The sequence below is a fragment of the Odocoileus virginianus genome, chromosome 31 (assembly GCF_023699985.2).
Source record: "Odocoileus virginianus isolate 20LAN1187 ecotype Illinois chromosome 31, Ovbor_1.2, whole genome shotgun sequence".
Taxonomy (NCBI): Eukaryota; Metazoa; Chordata; class Mammalia; order Artiodactyla; family Cervidae; genus Odocoileus; species Odocoileus virginianus.
In genome coordinates this window covers 28,295,679-28,315,807 of record NC_069704.1, presented here as the reverse complement: position 1 = coordinate 28,315,807, position 20,129 = coordinate 28,295,679, and the positions used below count along the sequence as shown (strand labels likewise).

Sequence of the window (20,129 nt, the reverse complement as noted above, 5' to 3'; positions counted from 1 at the left end):
GCAGAGACATTACTCTGCCTGCCCTGTATAGTCAGGGCTGTGGTCTTCCCAGTGGTGATGTACAGTTGTGAGAGCTGGACCGTAAAGAAGGCAGAGCACCAAAGAATTGATGCCTTCAAATTTTGGTGGAGAAGACTCCTGAAAGTCCCTTGGACAGCAGGGAGATCAAACCAGTCAATCATAAGGGAAATCAACCTTGAGTATTCATTGGAAGGACTGATACTGAAGCTGAAGCTCCAGTATTTTGGTTATGTGATGTGAATAGCCAACTCATTTGAAAGGTCCCTGGTGCTGGGAAAGATTGAGGGCAGAAGAAGAGGGCGTCAGAGGATGAGATGGCTGGATGGCATCACTGATGCAATGGACATGAACTTGACAAACTTCAGGAGATAGTAACGGACAGGGAGGCCTGGTGTGCTGCAGTCCATGGGGTCACAAAAAGTCGGATATGACTGGGTGACTGAACAACAACAATAATCTATTCTTATATGTATACCACATCTTTATCCATTTGTATGTTGATGGACGCTGGATTGCTTCCATACCTTGGCTTTTGTAGTTAATACTTCTATGGACATTGGAGTGCGTGAGTCTATTTAAATTAGTGTTTTCATTTTTTTTAGATATATACACAAAAGTGGGATTGCTAGATCATATCACAGTTCTATTTTTAGTTTTTGGAGGAATCTCCATACTGTTTCCCATAGTGTCTGCACCGATTTACATTCCTACCAGTAGTGTACAAGGGTTCCTTTTTTTTCTCCATCCTTGCCAACAGTTGTTTGTGGTCTTGTGATGACAGCTATTCTAAGAGGTGTTAGCCGATAGCTCATTTTGGCTTTGATTTGCATTTCTCTAATAATTAGTGACATTGACCATCTTTTCAGGTTCCTGTTAGCTTCTTAGGAAGATTTCTCTGCAGGTTGTCTGCCCCATTTTTGATTGGGTGGTTTGGTTTTTTGACATTGCTTTTTTGATACTCAGTTGTATGAGCTATTTATATTTTTTAGATAATAACCCCGTGTTGGTCACATCATTTGCAAATATTTTCTCCCATTCCTTAGGTCATTGTCTCATTTTGTCAATGGTTTCCTTTGCTGTGCAATACCTTGTAAGTTTAATTAAATTTAATTTGTTTATGTTTGCTGTTGTTTCCCTTGCCTTAGGAAACTGATCTAAAAACAGTTGATATAGTTTATATCATAGATTGTTCTCTGTTCTCTTCTAGGAATTTTATGGTTTCAGAACATAGATTTAGGTCTTTAATACATTTTGATTATTTTGTTGGTGGTGAGGAAATGTTCTGTTCTCATTGTTTTCCATGTGGCTGTTCAGTTTTCCAAGAACCACTTGTTGAAGAGACTATTTGTCCATTATATATTTTTGCCATCTTTGTCATAGATTAGTTGTCTACAGGTGCATGAGTTTATTTCTGGGCTCTTTATTCTGTTCTATTGATATGTAAAGTGTTTGGGAGAGAGTTTCAATTTCAGATGAAGGGACTCTGATAACTCAATGTCATGTTGTTGTTCAGTCCTTCAGTCCCATCCAGCTCTTTGCAACCTCATGGACTGCAGCATGCCAGGCTTCCCTGTCTTTCACCATATCCCAGAGTTTGCTCAAACTCCTGTCCATTGAGTTGATGATGCCATTCAACCATCTTATCCTCTGTCGCTCCCTGTTCCTATTGCCCTCAATCTTTCCCAGCATCAGGGTCTTTTCCAGTGAGTCAGCTCTTCCCATCAGGTGATCAGTGTATTGGAGCTTCAGCTTCAGCATCAGTCCTTCCAATGAATATTCAGGGTTGATTTCCTTTAGGATTGACTAGTTTGATCTCCTTGCTGTCCAAGAGACTCTCAAGAGTCTTCTCCATCACCACAGTTCAAAAGCATCAATACTTTGGTGCTCAGCCATCTTTATGGTCCTACTCTCACATTAATACATAACTACTGGAAAAACTATAGCTTTGACCATAAGGAACTTTGTTGGCAAAGTGATGTCTCTGCTGTAGGTTTGTCATAGCTTTCTTCCAAGAAGCAAGCATCTTTTAATTTTATGGCAGCACCGTCTACAGTGATTTGCAAGCATCTTTTAATTTTATGGCAGCACCGTCTACAGTGATTTTGGAGCCCAAGAAAATAAAGTCTGTCATTGTATCTATTTTTTCCACATCTGTTTTTCATGAAGTGATGGGACTGGATGCCATGGTCTTAGTTTTTTAATGTTGAGTTTTAAGCCAGCTTTTTCCCTTTCCTCTTTCACCTTCATCAAGAGGTTCTTTAGTTCCTCTTCACTTCCTGCCATTAGGGTGGTATCATCTGCATATCTGAGATCATTGATATTTCCCACAGCAATCTTGATTCCAGCTTGAGCTTCCTTCTGCCCAGCATTTCACATGATGTACTCTACACAGACATCAAATAAGCAAGGTGACAGTATACAACCTTGACATACTCCTTTCCCAATTTTGAACCAGTTCATTGTTCCATGCCTGGTTTTAACTGTTGCTTCTTGACCTGTATACAGGTTTCTCTGGAGGCAGGAAAGGTGGTCTGGTATTCCCATCTCTTGAAGAATTTTCCATAGCTTGTTGTGATCCACACAGTCAAAATCTTTAATGTAGTCAATGAAGCAGAAGTAGATTTTTTTTTTAAATTCCCTTGCTTTTTCTGTGATCTCATGGATGTTGGCAATTTGATTTCTGGCTCTTCTGCCTTTTCTAAATCTAACTTGTACATCTGGAAGTTCTCGGTTCATGTACTGTTAAAGCCTAGCCTGAAGGATTTTGAGCATTCTCTTACTAGCATGGTGGGCTTTCCTTGTGACTCAGCTGGTAAAGAATCCACCTGCAATATGGGAGACCTGGGTTCGACCCCTGGGTTGGGAAGATCCCCTAGAGAAGGGAAAGCCTACCCACTCCAGTATTCTGGCCTAGAGAATTCCAGGGACTGTATAGTCCATGGGGTTGCAAAGAGTCGGACACAACTAAGTGACTTTCACTTTACTAGCATGGTAGATGAGTACAATTGTGCTGCAGTTTGAATATTCTTTGGCATTACCCTTCTTTGAGATTGGAATGAAACCTGACCTATTCCAGTCCTGTGGCCACTGCTGAGTTTTCTAAATTTGCTGGCATATTGAGTGTAGCACTTAAACAGCATCATCTTTTGGGATCTGAAATAGCTCAGCTGGAATTCCATCACCCTCACTAGCTTTGTTTGTAGTAATGCTTCCTAAGGTCCACTTGATTTCACACTCCTGGATGTCTGCCTCTAGGTAAGTGATCACACCGTCATGGTTATCTGGATCATTATGACCTTTTTTGTACGATTAATCTGTGTGTTCCTGCCTCCTCTTTTTAGTATCTTCTGCTTCTGTTAGGTCCATACCGTTTCTGTCCTTTATTATACCCATCTTTGCATGAAATGTTCCCTTGGTATCTCTAATTTTCTTGAAGAGATCTTTAGTCTTTCCCATTCTGTTGTTTTCCTCTCTTTCTTTCCATTGTTCACTTAAGATGGCTTTCTTATCTCTCCTTGCTCTTCTTTGGAACTCTGCATTCAGATGGGAATATCTATCCTTTTATCCTTTGTGTTTCACTTCTCTTCTTTTCTTAGCTATTTGTGAGGCCTCATCAGACAACCATTTTGCCTTTTTGCATTTCTTTTTCTTGGGGATGGTTTTGATTACTGCCTCCTGTACAGTGTTAGGAATCTCCATCCATAGTTCTTCATACATTCTGTCTATCAGATCTAATCCCTTGAATCTATTTGTCACTTTCAGTGTATAATCATAAGGATTTAATTTAGGTCCTACCTGAATGGCCTCATGGTTTTCCCTACTTTCTTCAATTTAAGTCTGAGTTTGGCAATAAGGAGTTTATGATCTGACCCACAGTGAGCTCCCAGTCTTGTTTTTGCTGACTGTATAGCGCTTCTCCCTTTTCAGCTGCAAAGAATATAGTCAATCTGATTTCAATATTGAACATCTGGTGATGGGCAGAGTCTTCTCTTTTGTTGTTGAAAGAGGGTGTTTGGTATGACCAGTATGTTCTCTTGGCAAAACTCTGTTAGCCTTTGTCCTGCTTCATTTTGTACTCCAAGGCCAAACTTGCCTGTTACTCCAGATACCTCTTCATTCCCTATTTTTGCATTCCAGTCCGCTGGAATCTTTTTTTGGTGATAGTTTTAGAAGGTCTTGTAGATCTTAATAGAGCCATTCAACTTCAGCTTCTTCAGCACTGGTGGTTGGTGCATAGACTTGGATTACTGTGACATTGAATGATTTGCCTTGGAAACAAACCAGGATCATTCTGTTGTTTTTGAGATTGTACTCAAGTACTACATTTCTGACTCTTGTGTACTGCATTTTGGACTCTTGGGTAATGCAAGGGCTCCTCCATTTCTTCTAAGGGATTCTTGCCCACAGTAGAGGTATAATAGTCATCTGAATTCCGATTGATACACAGACAAACATCAAAATCAGTATTATTTTAACTTTGAGTTATAATTCTTATTTTCTATACAATTTTAAAAGACAAGTGCATAAAAACAATTATAACTGTTCTGCTCATGAATACATGGCATATAAAAATAAAATTTGTAACATCAATAAAATAAAGAGTGATAGCAGAGCTGTAAAGGTGGTTTAATGTAGTTGAAATTAAGTTGTTGTCAGCTTAAGACAGGATAAATTTGAACCCATGCAGTCTGACTTGCAGAGCCTAGACTTTCAACCAGCCTCTTCCCAGAGACAGCTGCTCAGGAAAACGGTCAAATGAAAACCACAGAAAAATTTCCATTTCCTTTTGACTTAACAACATTTGTTGTAATTTTGTTCTTTTTCATCTAGGCCATCGGGGCCTATCTTACTTATCCCAGTGGTCCCTCAAAGTACAGTTCACTCTGCTTTGGCATTCAGTGAAAGTTGATGATAAAAGTAAATGAACAGGATTCCTCTTCTTCTCCCTCTCCTTCTGTTGACTCTGACTGGAGGAACTGAGAAGAAAAGTGAAGATACTGACCTCCACACTGTATATCAATTTCTTGACACTCATCTTTACATGATTAAAGACCTTTTACATATTTGTACTTTATAGACTTAGAAATTGATGACGCATGGGCCCAGTATAATATGTTACAAGGTTTTATCTGTAAAGATTAAAGAGTAAATGTTCTAACACAGTCTGTCACTCAGCAAACAGTTGACTTACACCAAAGGACATTTCCTTAGATCCATTATCCTTAGACCCAAATGCCTTGTGGAAGAGAAAGGGATTATGAGCCCCTCTCTATCCAGTCTGCAGGATGCAAGTGACAATGCAGTAACTTATCCCTGGCTTTGCTGTGCCACAAGAGCACTCATTTTTTTCTGGGACAGCAAGATTTCCAGTACCCCAGTATGTCCTCTAGTAAAAGCCCTTCTCTGGGAGAAGGAATGGGCAAAGGAGGCAGAGGAAGCACCAAATATAAAAACATAGTGTGACTTTATAAGGTCAAAATTAAATTTATCCCAATTTATAACATTTTCAAGCATGAGGCAGTATGGCCTTGCCCATGATCCCCCATGACTGTAACAGGTATTTAGAAGCAGGTGATCTCATTCAGAACATCCAATAAAACCTCCACCTGGGAAAAGCGACAGGGATTGTACCTATAGTTAACCAGTGTGGTGAGTCAGGTTAGAGTTTTAATTAGCACTGCAGTCCATATCAAAACACCTGGGGTGCTAATCAACTGAGTGATCCAGTCAGACAGACTGTGTGGAAATCTCAGTATATGAAAGGTATAAATCTGTGTTTCTTTAGGCTTGCCAGTTGATTAACTGTTTTCCCTCAGGGTTGTTGTTTTTTTTTTTAACAGTCTCATTGAAGTATAGTTAACATACAATAAACTGCACATATTTGAAGTGTACAGTTGATAAGTCTTGATATAAGAATATAGCATGAACCCATAACCACAATCAAAATAGTAAGCATATCCATCACCCTTCAAATTTTCTTTGTGCCACTTGGTAATCCATCCCTCTTTCCCCTCCTCAGGCCCCTATTCCCAAGCAACCACTGATCTGCTTTCTGTCACTATGGATTAGTTTGCGTTTTTGAGAGGGTTTTTTTTTTTTGTTTTGTTTTTTTTGGAGTCCTTTGTAAGCTTAAGACTACCATAAAAGAAAAATCTGAATCTAAGAAAAGTTTTGTACAGTAGAAGGTGATGTTTATAACAGAAATGAAGTTGATACGTATATGTTTTCTACTCCTTTTTGTATGAATTTCTGTTTTTACGTTATTATTAAATAATACAGCCAGTGTAAACATGGACAGAGGAGCCCGGCAGGCTACGGTTCATGGGATCGCAGAGAGTCGGACACGACTAAGTGACTAAGCACAAAGCTCAGCACATACCTAAACATGAGATTTTTTTTCAATTAAAATTTTAATGATGTTTCATTTTTATATCCATGAAGCTACCTCCTGAACTTGAAATTTCACTTGATCTTGGTTGCCTTTTGTTTTTAATTTTTCTACAGAGCATATAGGATCGGGCAGTGTAGAGATGTCAAAGTGCTTAGGCTGATATCCTTGGGAACCGTGGAGGAGATCATGTACTTACGACAAGTATACAAGCAGGTGAATGTATTTCCCTTTTTCTATTCAAAAGTTAATATTTGTCAGTGTTAAAAAATTAATAATAAATTTGTATACAAATATATTTTTATTTTTTCTAGCTATAATAATGAATTTAATAAGATGATGAAATATACTCTAGAATACACTTCTATAAAACTAATTCTTAGGTTCATTGAATTTTAGAGCTGAAAGTTTCTTACAGCAATACTTTACCGTACACACAAATCATCTTGGGATCTTTAAAATACAGATTCTCATCTAGTAGTACTGGGTAGAGCCCAAGATTCTGCATTTTTAACAAGCTCCCGGAAGTGCTAGCACTACTAGTCTACAGACCATGGTTTGAGTAGCAAGGTCACAGCTAAGTGTTTGCCACAGATGTGGTCCTGGGGCACCCAGACATCCTCCGCTCTCTGGACAGCAAGATTACCTGAGCCAGGCTCCATCCTTGAGTATCCTCCTTCTCAGAGTAGATATTCACATGTTACCATTTTCTGTATGTGCCTTAACATGAAGACTGGAGAGGAATACCACAGAGATATCTAATACAAAGGTTTCATGTTGTATATAATGAAACCAGGACCCAGGATGCTCCAATAAATGGAATCATAGGAATAGAACTCGAGTATAGTAACTACTGTGCTGGTGTTTTTAATATTCATCTAAAATTGCATTAACTCTGTGATATCCTTAGGGTATCAATTACTGCTCCATTTATTCCTCTAAACAAAGTTTATTTAGTCTATAACTGCCCACTTGAGAAGATCTGGAATGAGGTTCAAGTTTAATTATAAATGTTAAATTTGAATTACTCCCTATATATTTAGTTGGAATCTGTTTAAAAGCAAACATCTGCTACATGTGGTGGTAGTTAACCTAAGAATGATCCAACCTTAAATTTATGCTATTTTCTTAATTCTAAAAGTAGAATTGTACACAGAAATTTTTGTTTTTCTTAAAGCATTTAGCTCTGTAAGAAACTTTTAATCTTTTTGTTCTTTGGTGTAGCACAATGCCTGAAAATTATCTTTTCAGACATATTTAAGTAATCTTGGAAAAAAGTAGAATATTATTTTTTGCATCCTTGGAGCAGCTCTTTAAAATACTATCTTTGACTTGTCACAAGACTCTTTTCTCAATCCCATTATATATATTTCCTTTTGTCTATTTGGTCTGTTACATAATAATATGTAATAAAAAGTCTTCAGAACATGAAAGTAATTAAAGTTTTCAGAAGTTTGTATGATCTAATTGCTTATTAAAATAAACCTTAGGGAACATTCAGCCATACAACTTGGTAGGCACAAATAAAGATAAGGTGGCCATCATGTGAGAAATGGCATAAATGTGATTAAAAGATTGATTGATTAGATTTTGAACCAAGGGTGCAAATGACAAACACATTCTAGCCTCACAAGTGTTCTCAGATCTCCTGGGGGGTTGGGCAGGATCTAAAATAATGTTTGAAAAAACCTATAAAAATATTGGAAAGCACAAGAGTTTTCTCTGTGGGCCGGAAATGATAAGGAACCCTGAAAGACAAAGGGCAGCTGAGATCAGATTAAAGGAAGAAATCAGTCATGAGAAGATTACTGGAAAAGATAGGTGCAACTTATGAATATTCCAAGCTTAGAGTCATAGATACTAAAAAAAGAAAGGAGCCTTGGGTTAAGTATAATGCCCCCTCTTTGGGGAATTATTAATAATCTAACATGATCTTTCCCCCATTGTACCAAACTGCAGCCAATGGAAATGTCTGCTCTCAACTAGGAACAAAACATAGAAATACTGGACGGAAAGAAGCAAAGCTCCAAATTTTTGCTGAAATAGAGAAGAAAGTCCAAAATAAGATGCCTACAAACCCCTCCACCTGCTCCCTGCTTTAAATAATTATTGCAGTTGGCCTAGATAAGCATGTAAGACATTTGAAGTCAGATGAAACCCCCTCCCCCCCCAAATAGTTAGTATGGAACAGTTTTGGAAAATAAACACTATGAAAGTGTCCCTCAGAGATACCAGGTCCTAATCCCTGGAACCTGTAAATGTTACTTTATATGGAGAAAAGGATCTTTGCAGATGTGATTAAGGATTTTTTGAGATGGGCCCTAAGTCACAAGTGTTTTTATAAATAAGAAGCAAAGGGAAATCTGATACAGACAGAAGAGAAGGCAGTGTACCACAGAGGCAGAGATTAGAGCTAGGTAGTCACAAACTAAGGAATGCTGACAGCCGCCGGAAGTGAAAAGAGGCAAAGAGTGGATCCTCCTCTAGAGCTTGGGAAGAGAACGTGGCTCTGCAAAGCTTGATTTTATTCCAGTGATACTGATACCAGACTTACAGCCTCCTGTAGGAGAATAAATTTCTATTGTTTTAAGCCATCGAGTTTATGCTAATTTGTTACAAGAGATACAGGAACTAATATGTGCGTGTTGTATTTGACTCTCTTCAACCCCTTGGACTGTAGCCTGCCAGACTCCTCTCTCTATGGAATTTTTCCAGCAAGAATTCTGGAGTGGATTGTCATTTCTTCCTCCAGGGGAACTTCCCAACCCATGTCTCTGGTATCTCCTGCATTGGCAGGCAGAGTCTTTATCACTGTTCTACCTGGGAATCCCCTAGGAACTATTATAGGCACTGAAAAAATAACATCAGAGAAAACAAAAGTAATAGAAAAGAGTAGAAGATTTTTTAAAAACTATAAGTATTCAAAAGGTAAGTGAGGTTATAGGATCCTGGAAATAAGAAAAGACTACTAGAAAAAAATCCATTAGAGAGCCAGAAAATGAAAAACTCCATCATGAAGGATAAGCTGATGTAATATTAAACTATCTTCCCCTTAAAAATGTCCTAAAAATATAAAAGCTACAGTCAAAAAAAAAAAATAAAGAATTGCCAGACTCTAAAAAAAGAAAAACTCCAGCAATAGGCTGAATATCAAAGAGCAAAGTTTCATCTAAAAAAATGAGCCACACAGTTCTTCTAGATAACAGAGCAAAAAGACAGAGATAGAATACATGTAAGAAAACTTAGGAGAAATGAAGGTTACATCTAGGACTTTCAGTGTCAGTCTTATAGTTGAAGAAGTTAACAGGAGAAAGAAGCCCAAATAAAGGATGAAACTTTTAAGTAGTAGAAAATAAGAGTCCATCGATTATATGAGCCTACTGAGTGCTAAATAGGATAAATGAAAATAGATCCACACTTAGATTGTCTTTTTATAATTGTAAAATACCAAAGATAAAGAGATAAATCCTTAAAATTCCCAGAAATAAACTTTATGGAGAGGAAAAAAAATTATAAGAGTACTAGAATTAGGTAGATACCTAATTGTTTTTAGCAATATTGGGTATTTAGGAGCAGTAACTTACAGTGAGGGGAAATTATAGCTCTGTGTTGTCAGAGAATGTGAATGAATTTTTAATTCAAAAGTTTTCCACAGTGGTGGAAACTTTTCCTTTGGTAGTGAATTATACCAAACGTTTAATATTCTTCTTGAGAACAGAGAAGAGAACAATTCCAGCCTACTTTAGAAAGATAGAAGAATACTGAAGCCAAAATTGGCAAAGACATTAAAAGAACAGAAAATTATAGACAAATATGTCTCATGAGCATAAACGTAAAAATCTTTAACAAAGCCTCTGTTAGAAGTTGAATTGTGCCCCCCCCCCCACCACCACAAAAAAATGAAATAAAAAACATGGTGAAGTCCATAACCTCTGGTAGCTGTGAATGGGATCTTACTTGGAAGTAAGATCTTTGCTGATGTAATCTAGTTAAATAATGTTATACTCTATTAGGGTGGGCCCTAAATTCTGGTATGACTGATATTCTTACAAAAGGGAAATTTGGATGCAGACAAACACAGAAGGAGGATGCCATGTAATGATAGAGGCAAAGACTGGAGTGATAAAGCCGCGAACCAAGGAATGCGTAGGATTGCCTGCAACTACCAGAAACTAGGAAAAAGAAAGGAAGGATTTTCCTTCCCTTAGAACTTTCAGAGAGAGTATGGCCCTGCCAGTATCTTGATTTCAGACTTAGACTCCAGAACTGAGAGAGAATAAATTTCTGTTGTTTTATACCATGTGGTTTACGGTACTTTGTTACAGCAGCCTTAGGATACTGATGCAGCCTCTAAGGCAAATTTTGCAAATTTGACTACATTTTTATATGAAACTTCTATATGACAAAGGAAGTATAAGCCAAATTAAAGGACACTCAGGAGGAAATATTTGCTATAAATAAACAAAGGATTAGCATCTATAATATATAAAGAACTCCTACAAACCAATAAAAAGACTATGATTAGACATTTTAGTGAAGAAAAAATACTAATATATACATAATGCATATGAAAAGATGCTTAACCACACTTACAATTGAGAAATACAAAATAAAATAAGATTGCGTTCTACATGTTCTGCAAAAGACTTTTTTTTCTATGGGGTATTTTTTAGGGAGTTGGGGAGATTAATGTTGCTCATTATTGGTGGAGATACTTTTAAAGAGATGCTCATACAGTGTTTTTGGAATACAGCGTGCACTTATTTTAAAAGTTAGTTTAACAGCATTTTAAAATGCACTTTAAAATGTAGAAATATTCTCACATATGCACAGTGAAGAATGACAAAGATTTATGTTCAGAATTGTTAGTATTTGTTTGAAAAATTGAAAAAAAGAACAGCCTAGATGTCTAACAGTAACAGAATAACATATATTCTGATATACCACTTTATGGAATACCTTGCAACAGCAAGAATTTTTTTAAAAGATTATAGAGTAAATATACCTATGTGACACAATCTTTAAGACATTTTAAGTGGGGCAAAAAAAGTAACTTGCAGAACATGTATACCAGTTGTGTTTGTTTATAAAACTATTTATGTATATAAAGATAGCTCTAACGGCATTGAAAAAGCTCTAGGAAGGATAAACCTAAATATTACAGTATTGGTTAGATTGATAAGGGATAATCTGTATTGTTCAGGGAGACTTGCCCTTTGATGTTTTTGTTTACGTTTGTTTACCATAAAAATCTTCAGGTGTTTTATACTTAAAAAAAAAATACAGTGATACAATGACTGTGCTCCTTCTGGTTTGGAGCATTGCATACAATCTAGTTTGACATTCAGAAATTCATCTTTCACGTATATGTAATTTATTTAGAAGTAAATATGTATTTACAAAAGAGTTGCAAGAATAGCACAGAGAACTCCCAATTAACTTCACCCAACTTCTCCAGTTGTTAACATTTTACCACATTTGCTTTTTCCTTCTCTCACTCAGCCATGATCTTTATTCTTTTTCTGAACCATTTGGAAGTTGTAAACTTGTCACCTCTAACTTCTCTGTATTTCTCTGTTTATATGTACATATAAAAATAGCTTTATGCATTATAAACACTCAGTTTTGCATACTTTTCTGCAGCTTTCTTCTCCTTCATCCCCTACTCTATTCTCAAAAATGTAGGTATCCAAATCAAGAAACTAACACTTACAGCATTACCTTATAATTCATAGAACCCATGCAGATTTCATCAACTTTCCTGGCAACGTCTCGTTTCTCCTTCTGGCTCAGAATCCAATCCGGGATCATAATTACATTTCTTTTTTTGTCTCCTAAGTTTTCTTCAACCTTAAGTTACGCAGGCTTTCCTGGTCTTTCATGACCTTGACAGTTTTAAAAAGTAAAGCCTTTCCTTGTATATACTTTCTCTCAACATGTCCATTTGTTGTTTCCTCATGTCCCAACTCAAGACAAGCAGCTTTCACAAGAATGGCACAGAGAGCGCTGTGCTCTTCTGATCGTACTGTCAGAAGGCACCTAATGCCTAGATGACCTGGCCCGCCAGTGATGCTAATCTTGATCACCTGTCAAGTTCATGTCTACCAGCTTTCTCCACTGCAGAGTTACCACTTTTTACAATTCTAAGTTGAAATGTATATTTTATGGGAAGATCATCAGAGACCATGCCAATATAGTCAGTCCTCTGTTTCCATGGTTCTTCTTTCACAGATTCAAACAGCTGTGGATTAAAGTGACACTTGAATTTGCTCTGTACTAGCTATTTGTATGGCATTTATGTTGTTCAGTTCAGTTCAGTCGCTCAGTTGTGTCCGGCTCTTTGTGACCCCATGGACTGCACCAGGCTTCCCTGTCCATTGTATTTACATGTGTTTACACAGAGTTTGGGCTTCCCTAGTAGCTCAGCTGGTAAAGAATCTTCCTGCAATGCAGCAGACCCCAGTTTAATTCCTGGGTGAGGAAGATCCCCTGGAGAAGGGATAGGCTACCCACTCCAGTATTCTTGGGCTTCCCCGGTGGCTCAGATGGTGAAGAATCCGCCTGCAGTGTGGGAGACCTAGGTTCGATCCCTGGGTTGGGAAGATCCCCGAAGGAGGGCCTGGTAACCCACTCCAGTATTCTTGCCTGGAGAATCCCCATGGACAGAGAAGCCTGGCAGGCTACATACAGTCCATGGGGCTGCAAAGAATCAGACACGACTGAGCGACCAAGCACAGCACAGCACTGCACACACAGTTTACATTGTATTAGGTGTTATAAGTAATCTAGAGATGATTTAAAGCATATAGGAAGGTAATGCTTAGCTTATATGCAGATACTAGGCCATCTCATAAAAGCAGCTTGAGCATGCATGGTTCTGATATACATGGGGGTCCCAGAACCAGTCCCCCTGATACCAAGGGATGAGGGACAGCTGTACCCTGTTCCTCATCAGCTTTAGTGTTCATTGATGATTCCTACCTGAATCAGCTACCACTGTGATGGTTTGTCAGATGGTGATTTTTCTATTTCCATTATTACTTCTTTTATATCTGTTGGCATTCTACCAAAAAGAGAGCTTTTCTTTCTCTTCCATTGATTTAATCTGTGTGGACTCATGAGCTAGTATTTTAGTAACAAATTTTAGGAACACACTGAATATCATGAATTGTTTTTATGTTCAAACTTTCATTTTGTGACCAGTGAGAACCCCTTCAAGGGAGCTTCTGTCTCATTTTGGCAAGCTCTCATCATGCTTATTGCACCTCCTTACTGTGGTGGGCTGAATAATAGTCCTCCACATATACCCACACCCTAATTCCCTGAACACACCTGGATTATGTGGGTGGGCCTATTGTAATCACAAGGGTCCTTATAAAGGGAGGGGGTAGCAGTAGGGTCAGAAAAAGGGAAGAAGAAGGCAACATGATGACAGAAGCAGAGGGTCCGGGAGAACGATGTGAAGATGCCTCATTACTGGCCTTGAAGGTGGAGGGTGGGGTCATGTACTCTTAACGTGGTGAATGTTCCTTTTTTACTTCTTGCATATCCTGTATATTGTGAAGAAGTCTAAGCATTTCGGTAGCCTTCCATGGGTTTTTTCTTACGCTAGAAGCTACATTTTCCAAATACTGATATTTTTCCCCTTACCCTCTTGACTTGTAAATATGGTTTTGTTATAGTTACCCTAGAGATGGATGCATCAGGCCTTCAATTTTACTTGGGCCACTTTGGAAAACTTAAATTTTAAGTACAAAATAATGTCTTTTATAAATTTTGTGATAAAGCTTTGCTAGGAGACAAAGATTCAGATGAATGCTTACAAGTTACTTTGGTGATTGTATTTAGTACAACCATCTGACAATAGAGACTTTAAGGAAGTGTTTAAGGAATACAGTGTTTAAGGAAGTGTCAGTAGCAAGGGTAAAATCATCAGTAACTGGGCCATCAAGTAAATCAGTTTCTGTCGTGATTATGTATTTCCAGGACTATAACCTGTATTTTGGGGACACATATAAAACTAATCAAATCAGTGTATTGATCCATAACTTATTCAAATTTAGGTCCCAAGGGCCTTGTTTTAAGAGGGACATCTGGCAATGAGAAATTGATACAAGTATAAATCTTGTGTTCAGCCAAACTCAGGTATAAATTCTACAAATGATGCTTCCTAGTGGGGCAGCTGTGAGAAAGACACTTAATTTCTCTAAATTTAAGTTCTTTTATTTCTAGAAGGGAGAAGATAATATAGGATCGTAGGAGTTAAATGAGAATATAAAAATGCTACACATATATCCAGTAAATAGAAGCTATTATTAGTAAGAATAATTTTAGTTACCTAAAGCAGTTTTTGCTGTTGTCGTTCAGTCTCTGACTCTTTTACGACCCACTGGGCTCCAGCCCACCAGGTTCCTCTGTGCGTGGGATTTCTCAGGCAAGAATACTGCTTGTTGTTGTCCAGTCACCAGGTTTGTCCGACTCTCTGTGATGCCATAGACTGTAGCTGGCCAGGCTCCTCTGTCCATGGAATTTTCCAGACAAGAGTACTGGAGTCAGTTTCCATTTCCTCCTCCAGGGGATCTTCCCAACCCAGGGATCAAACCTGAGTCTCCTGCATTTCCTGCATTGGCAGGTGAATTCTTTACACTGAACCACTGAGGAAGCTCCAAGGATATTGGAATGGGTAGCTATTCCCTTCTCCAGGGGATCTTCCCAACCCAAGGATCGAACCCAGGTCTCCTCCATTGCAGGCAGATTCTTTACTGTCTCAGCCACCAGGGAATACCAAGAATACTGGAGTTGGGTTGCTGTTTCCTTCTCCAGGGGAACTTCCTAATTCAGGGATCTAACCCGCATCTCCTGCTTTGGCAGCTGAATTCTTTACACTGAGCCACCAAGGAAGCCCCTAAAACAACGAGTTATAGGGCCCTGCGTGCTGCAGTTCGTGGGGTCACAAAGAGTCGGACACGACTGAGCGACTGAATTGAACTGAACTGAACTGATAGTACAAATCAGTCTGGTGAAAATCACAAAGTATAACTTCTTACTAATCCTTCCATCAGCAATAGAATTAAGGTTATTTTTCACTCTTCGTTTCTTTTAAGAAAAGTTAGAGTGTACATGGGATTAATCAAAGTGTATTTAGTATATACAGTAAAATATCTAATCAGTTAGGAGACACATTAAGTTGATACTAAAGTGGTATATGTCTTTAAGGGTTCCATGTCAGTGTTCTTGCTGAATTCACAATTGTTTCAGGGATGCAGTGTTTCTAAACAATGGTTGGATTTTTGCTGTTAGTTGACAGTGTAACCATGGCCACAATTAGTTTGATACCAATGTGGTTATTGTATAACTACTTTAGATTATAATTTAACTTTGGTGATGTAGGGACTATTTCTTCCAGTTTTAGTAGTTTCTATTGAAGTAAGAGTTTAGAAAGGAGAAGAGTGTTTTCAAATGTGTTCCTTTTACATTTTACATCAGGTGGCTAGGCCATAGAGAGATCATCTTGAGTCAGTTGTTAGAAAACAGATAAAATAGGAAATGTAAGATTTTGTTCTTTAATAAAACTGGACAGATTATTTCACCATAATGGCAACATCTGCCAGGGAAATTAAAATAAAATTTCCTCCCTACGGAGATTCTGCCTGCTCGAGCTAAAGCTGTGTATATACAGGGAATGCCAGGAAATTCTGACATATTGTTGGAGCAAACACTTCAAAAATATCTTGTGTTTTTTCTGTTATAGCAACTTCACTGTGTGGTGGTTGGAAGTGAAAATGCCAAGCGATATTTTGAAGCAGTTCAAGGATCAAAAGAGCATCGAGGAGAACTTTTTGGAGTCTATAATCTCTTCAAACTGAGATCCCAAGGGTCTTGTCTTACAAGGGACATCCTGGAGGTGTGAAATTTTTCTTTGATCTTTTCAGTATTTTAAACACGGTTTTCTACCTCAGGAAAATTGCTGGTGCCTTTTCAGAGAAATTTTTGGTTTTCTTCATTTAAAAAGTCCTATATTTAGAACTTCTACTTTTAGAGAAATTGGAAATGAATTATTATACCTCTAATCGAAGATTTTCCCCATGCATAGTTAAATTCAGATACATATACAAGATAGTATGACCTTCCAAGGCCATTTTCAGACTGGTAAAGAGAAATTTATCATTTGGAAAACAGCTGTTGAAGTCAGGAACTAAAAAAAGAGACTTTCCTAAGTAAACAAAAATATAAAATGTGTTTTGATTAAAAGTTAGCAAATACTCCCTGAGATGCACTCTCATGTCTTGTGGAGACTTTCTTTTTCTGTTCCCAATAAAAATTACACACCAATATTTCAAACTCTCCCAGTTATTTTCAAACTCTCCCAGTTATGTTCATCCTCAGGATACAGATGTTTCTTATTCGTAACAGGATATTTATATCCTTTAAAAAAAACTTTAAAATTCTTTAATATACTAGAATACTAAGACCTGTTTTTCACTTACTATTGATATGAGTATCATGAAGTCTTGGCCTATACTTTTTTTAAATCCCTTCACCATAAAGCTGAGGAAACTGAGTCTTGAAAACCTTTAGGATATTTCCCTTAACTTCCAGAACTTTGTAGTGAAACCTTTATGTACTGCATTTATTTAATAGTGCCATAGAAACAGTTCAAGGAGCAGTTAGTCTCTGTCTTAGTCTCTGTCCTTAAAGAATTTAGACCATGTTTATGGCAGATGGAAGAGAATATTTATCTAATGTACACGTAGCATTGGTAAGCATACGTTAAGTAAGTTCGGTAGTGGTTCAGTGGTTCAAATGTGATCACCAGTAGTTGGAGAAGAGGAAGGTATATGTTATTTGTATGTCGTGAATATTACAACTGTTATACAATGTCTGATGTTTACTGCTGAGTTTTATTTTATAGTAATTCTTTGATTCTGAATTGAGTGACCCATGTAAGGTTCCCCTTTTTCTTGTTTTGTATATGCTGGTTCTTTCATGGACTTGTTCTTTCCCATTCCTCTTCTCTAATCAATGACTTTGTGTCCTTCAGGCCCCCCTCAGATCGTACCTCCTTCACAGAGTACTGCGCAACATACTAATGTATATTCGTGTTTCTAATTTGAAATCATTATCTGTAAAATATATTAGTATTACATTACTTTTCCTGTTTTCTGTTGTTGTTCAGTCACTGAGTCCTGCCTGGCTCTGCAACTGCATGGACTGCAGCACTCCAGGCCTCCCTGTCCATCACCAACACCCAGAGTTTACTCAGACTCATGTCCATTGAGTCAGTGATGCCATCCAACCATCTCATCCTCTGTTGTCCCCTTCTCCTCTTGCCTTCAATCTTTCCCAGCATCAGGATCTTTTCCAATGAGTCAGTTCTTTGTATTAGGTGACCAAAGTATTGGAGTTTCAGCTTCAGCATCAGTCCTTCCAATGAATATTCAGGACTGATTTCCTTTAGGATGGACTGATTGGATCTCTTTGCTGTCCAAGGGACTCTTGAGTCTTCTCCAACACCACAGTTCAAAAGCATCCATTCTTCGGTGTTCAACTTTCTTTTAGTCCAACTCTCACATCCATACATGACTACTGGAAAAACCATAGCCTTGACTAGACGGACCTTTGTTGGCAAAATAATGTCTCTGCTTTTTAATATGCTATCTACGTTGGTCATAACTTTTCTTCCAAGGAGCAAGCGTCTTTTAATTTCATGGCTGCAGTCACCATCTGCAGTGATTTTGGAGCCCAAAAAGATAGTCTCTCACTGTTGTCAGTGTTTCCCCATCTATTTGCCATGAAATGATGGGACCAGATGCCATGATCTTGGTTTTCTGAATGATGAGTTTTAAGCCAACTGTTTCACTCTCTTCTTTCACTTTCATCAAGAGGCTCTTTAGTTCTTCACTTTCTGCCATAACGGTGATGTCATCTGCATGTCTGAGGTTATTGATACTGATATTGATTATTGAGGATATTGATATTGCCAGGTTATCCTGGCAGTCTTGATTCCAGCTTGTGCTTCATCCAGCCCAGCATTTCTCATGATGTACTCTGCCTAAAAATTAAATAAGCAGGGTGACAAAATAAGCCTTGACATACTCCTTTCCCAATTTGGAACCAGTCCATTGTTCCATGTCCAGTTCTAACTGTTGCTTCCTGACCTGCATACAGATTTCTCAAGAGGCAGGTAAGGTAGTCTGGTATTCCCATCTCTTGAAGAATTTTCCACAGTGTATTGTGATCCACACAGGCAAAGGCTTTGGCATTGTCAATAAAACAGAAGTAGGTGTTTATCTGGAACTCTCTTGCTTTTCTGATGATCCATTGGATTTTCACAATTTTATCTCTGGTTCCTCTGCCTTTCCTAAATCCAGCTTGAACATCTGGAAGTTCATGGTTCATATACTGTTGAAGCCTGGCTTGGAGAATTTTGAGCATTACTTTGCTAGCATGTGAGATGAATGCAATTGTGCGGTAGTTTGAGCATTCTTTGGCATTTCCTTTCTTTGGGATTGGAATGAAAACTGACTTCATCCATCCTGTGGCCACTGCTGAGTTTTCCAAATTTGCTAGCATATTGCGTGCAGCACTTTCACAGCATCATCTTTTATTATCCTTCATTTATCTTTTACTATCCTTCACTGTCTTTTACTATCCTTCACTACCTGCTGGAATTTGCTCAAATCATGTCCATTGAGTTGGTCGTGCCATCTCATCCTCTGCCATCTCCTTCTCCTCTTGCCCTCAGTCTTTCCCCACATCAGGGTCTTTTCCAGTGAGTTGGCTCTTCCCATCAGATGGACAGTATTGGAGACTGAGCTTCAGCATAAGTCCTTCCAGTGAATGTTCAGGGTTGATTTTCTTTAGGATTGACTAATTGAATTTCCTTGCTGTCCAAGGAACTCTGAAGAGTCTTTTCCAGCACCACAATTACAAAACATCAATTCTTTGTGCTCAGCCTTTCTGTTTTCTGCTGTATATAAAATAGTTTTTGTTCTCTGTTTTTAATCAAAATAGCCACTGTTCCTCTGTTTAAAAAGTGTTATGTAAGACATTGTATTTGACAGGTTATTAGACAGAAAGTTCTCTTATTCTCTGGTTGTTCTCAATATATGTTGTTTTTCCTCCAGGATTGTTTATTAATGACAGGACCCTCCATAATCTTATATTTCATTTATGGCAAAATATGCTTAATTTCTTGCTAGGAACATCATTGGCATTCAATTATTAAATTAAATTTTGAATTAAAATTGCTGATTTGTTATCAGTCAGAATTTAGTAAATTCATGTTGTGCTTTTGGCCAAATTATGTTTTAAAATATTATTAGTCCAAGCCCTATATAAGGGAAGCATATACCATAAAGTAAAAGAAGTGTTTTACTTTCTGTGATGCATTTTTAATTTTTCAAGGTTATAGAAAAATCCCATTTTAAAATGTTTTAAGATACAGAAATTTGAATTTATAGAGCACTTTTAATATGAAGATTTCTGTGCATTTTTGTTCTGTCTAACATTGACTTTCTTTTAATGGTTTCCCTTTAGAATATATAGAGAGAACTAATTTCACAAATATTGAGTATGTGCTAAATGTCCAATACTATACATCATAGAGCTAGGCATACAGAAATTAATAAAATAGATAAAAAGTCCTACCTATAAAAATTTACATTCTATTTGGGAGAAACAATAATAAAGAGAAAAAATAACTGAAGTTAGTATATCA

General features: G+C 37.7%; 1 protein-coding gene across 7 annotated transcripts in view; it reads left to right on the top strand.

Moving 5' to 3' along the window:
* ERCC6L2 (ERCC excision repair 6 like 2) overlaps positions 1-20,129 on the top strand; it is a 173,517-nt gene that overhangs the window by 106,295 nt on the left and 47,093 nt on the right. For all 7 annotated transcript variants that reach the window (XM_070459504.1, XM_070459503.1, XM_070459501.1 and 4 more), the window contains exons 13-14: positions 6,526-6,625; positions 16,161-16,313. In XM_070459504.1, coding sequence (XP_070315605.1) covers positions 6,526-6,625; positions 16,161-16,313 — 253 coding nt within the window. The remainder of the gene's footprint in view (positions 1-6,525; positions 6,626-16,160; positions 16,314-20,129) is intronic.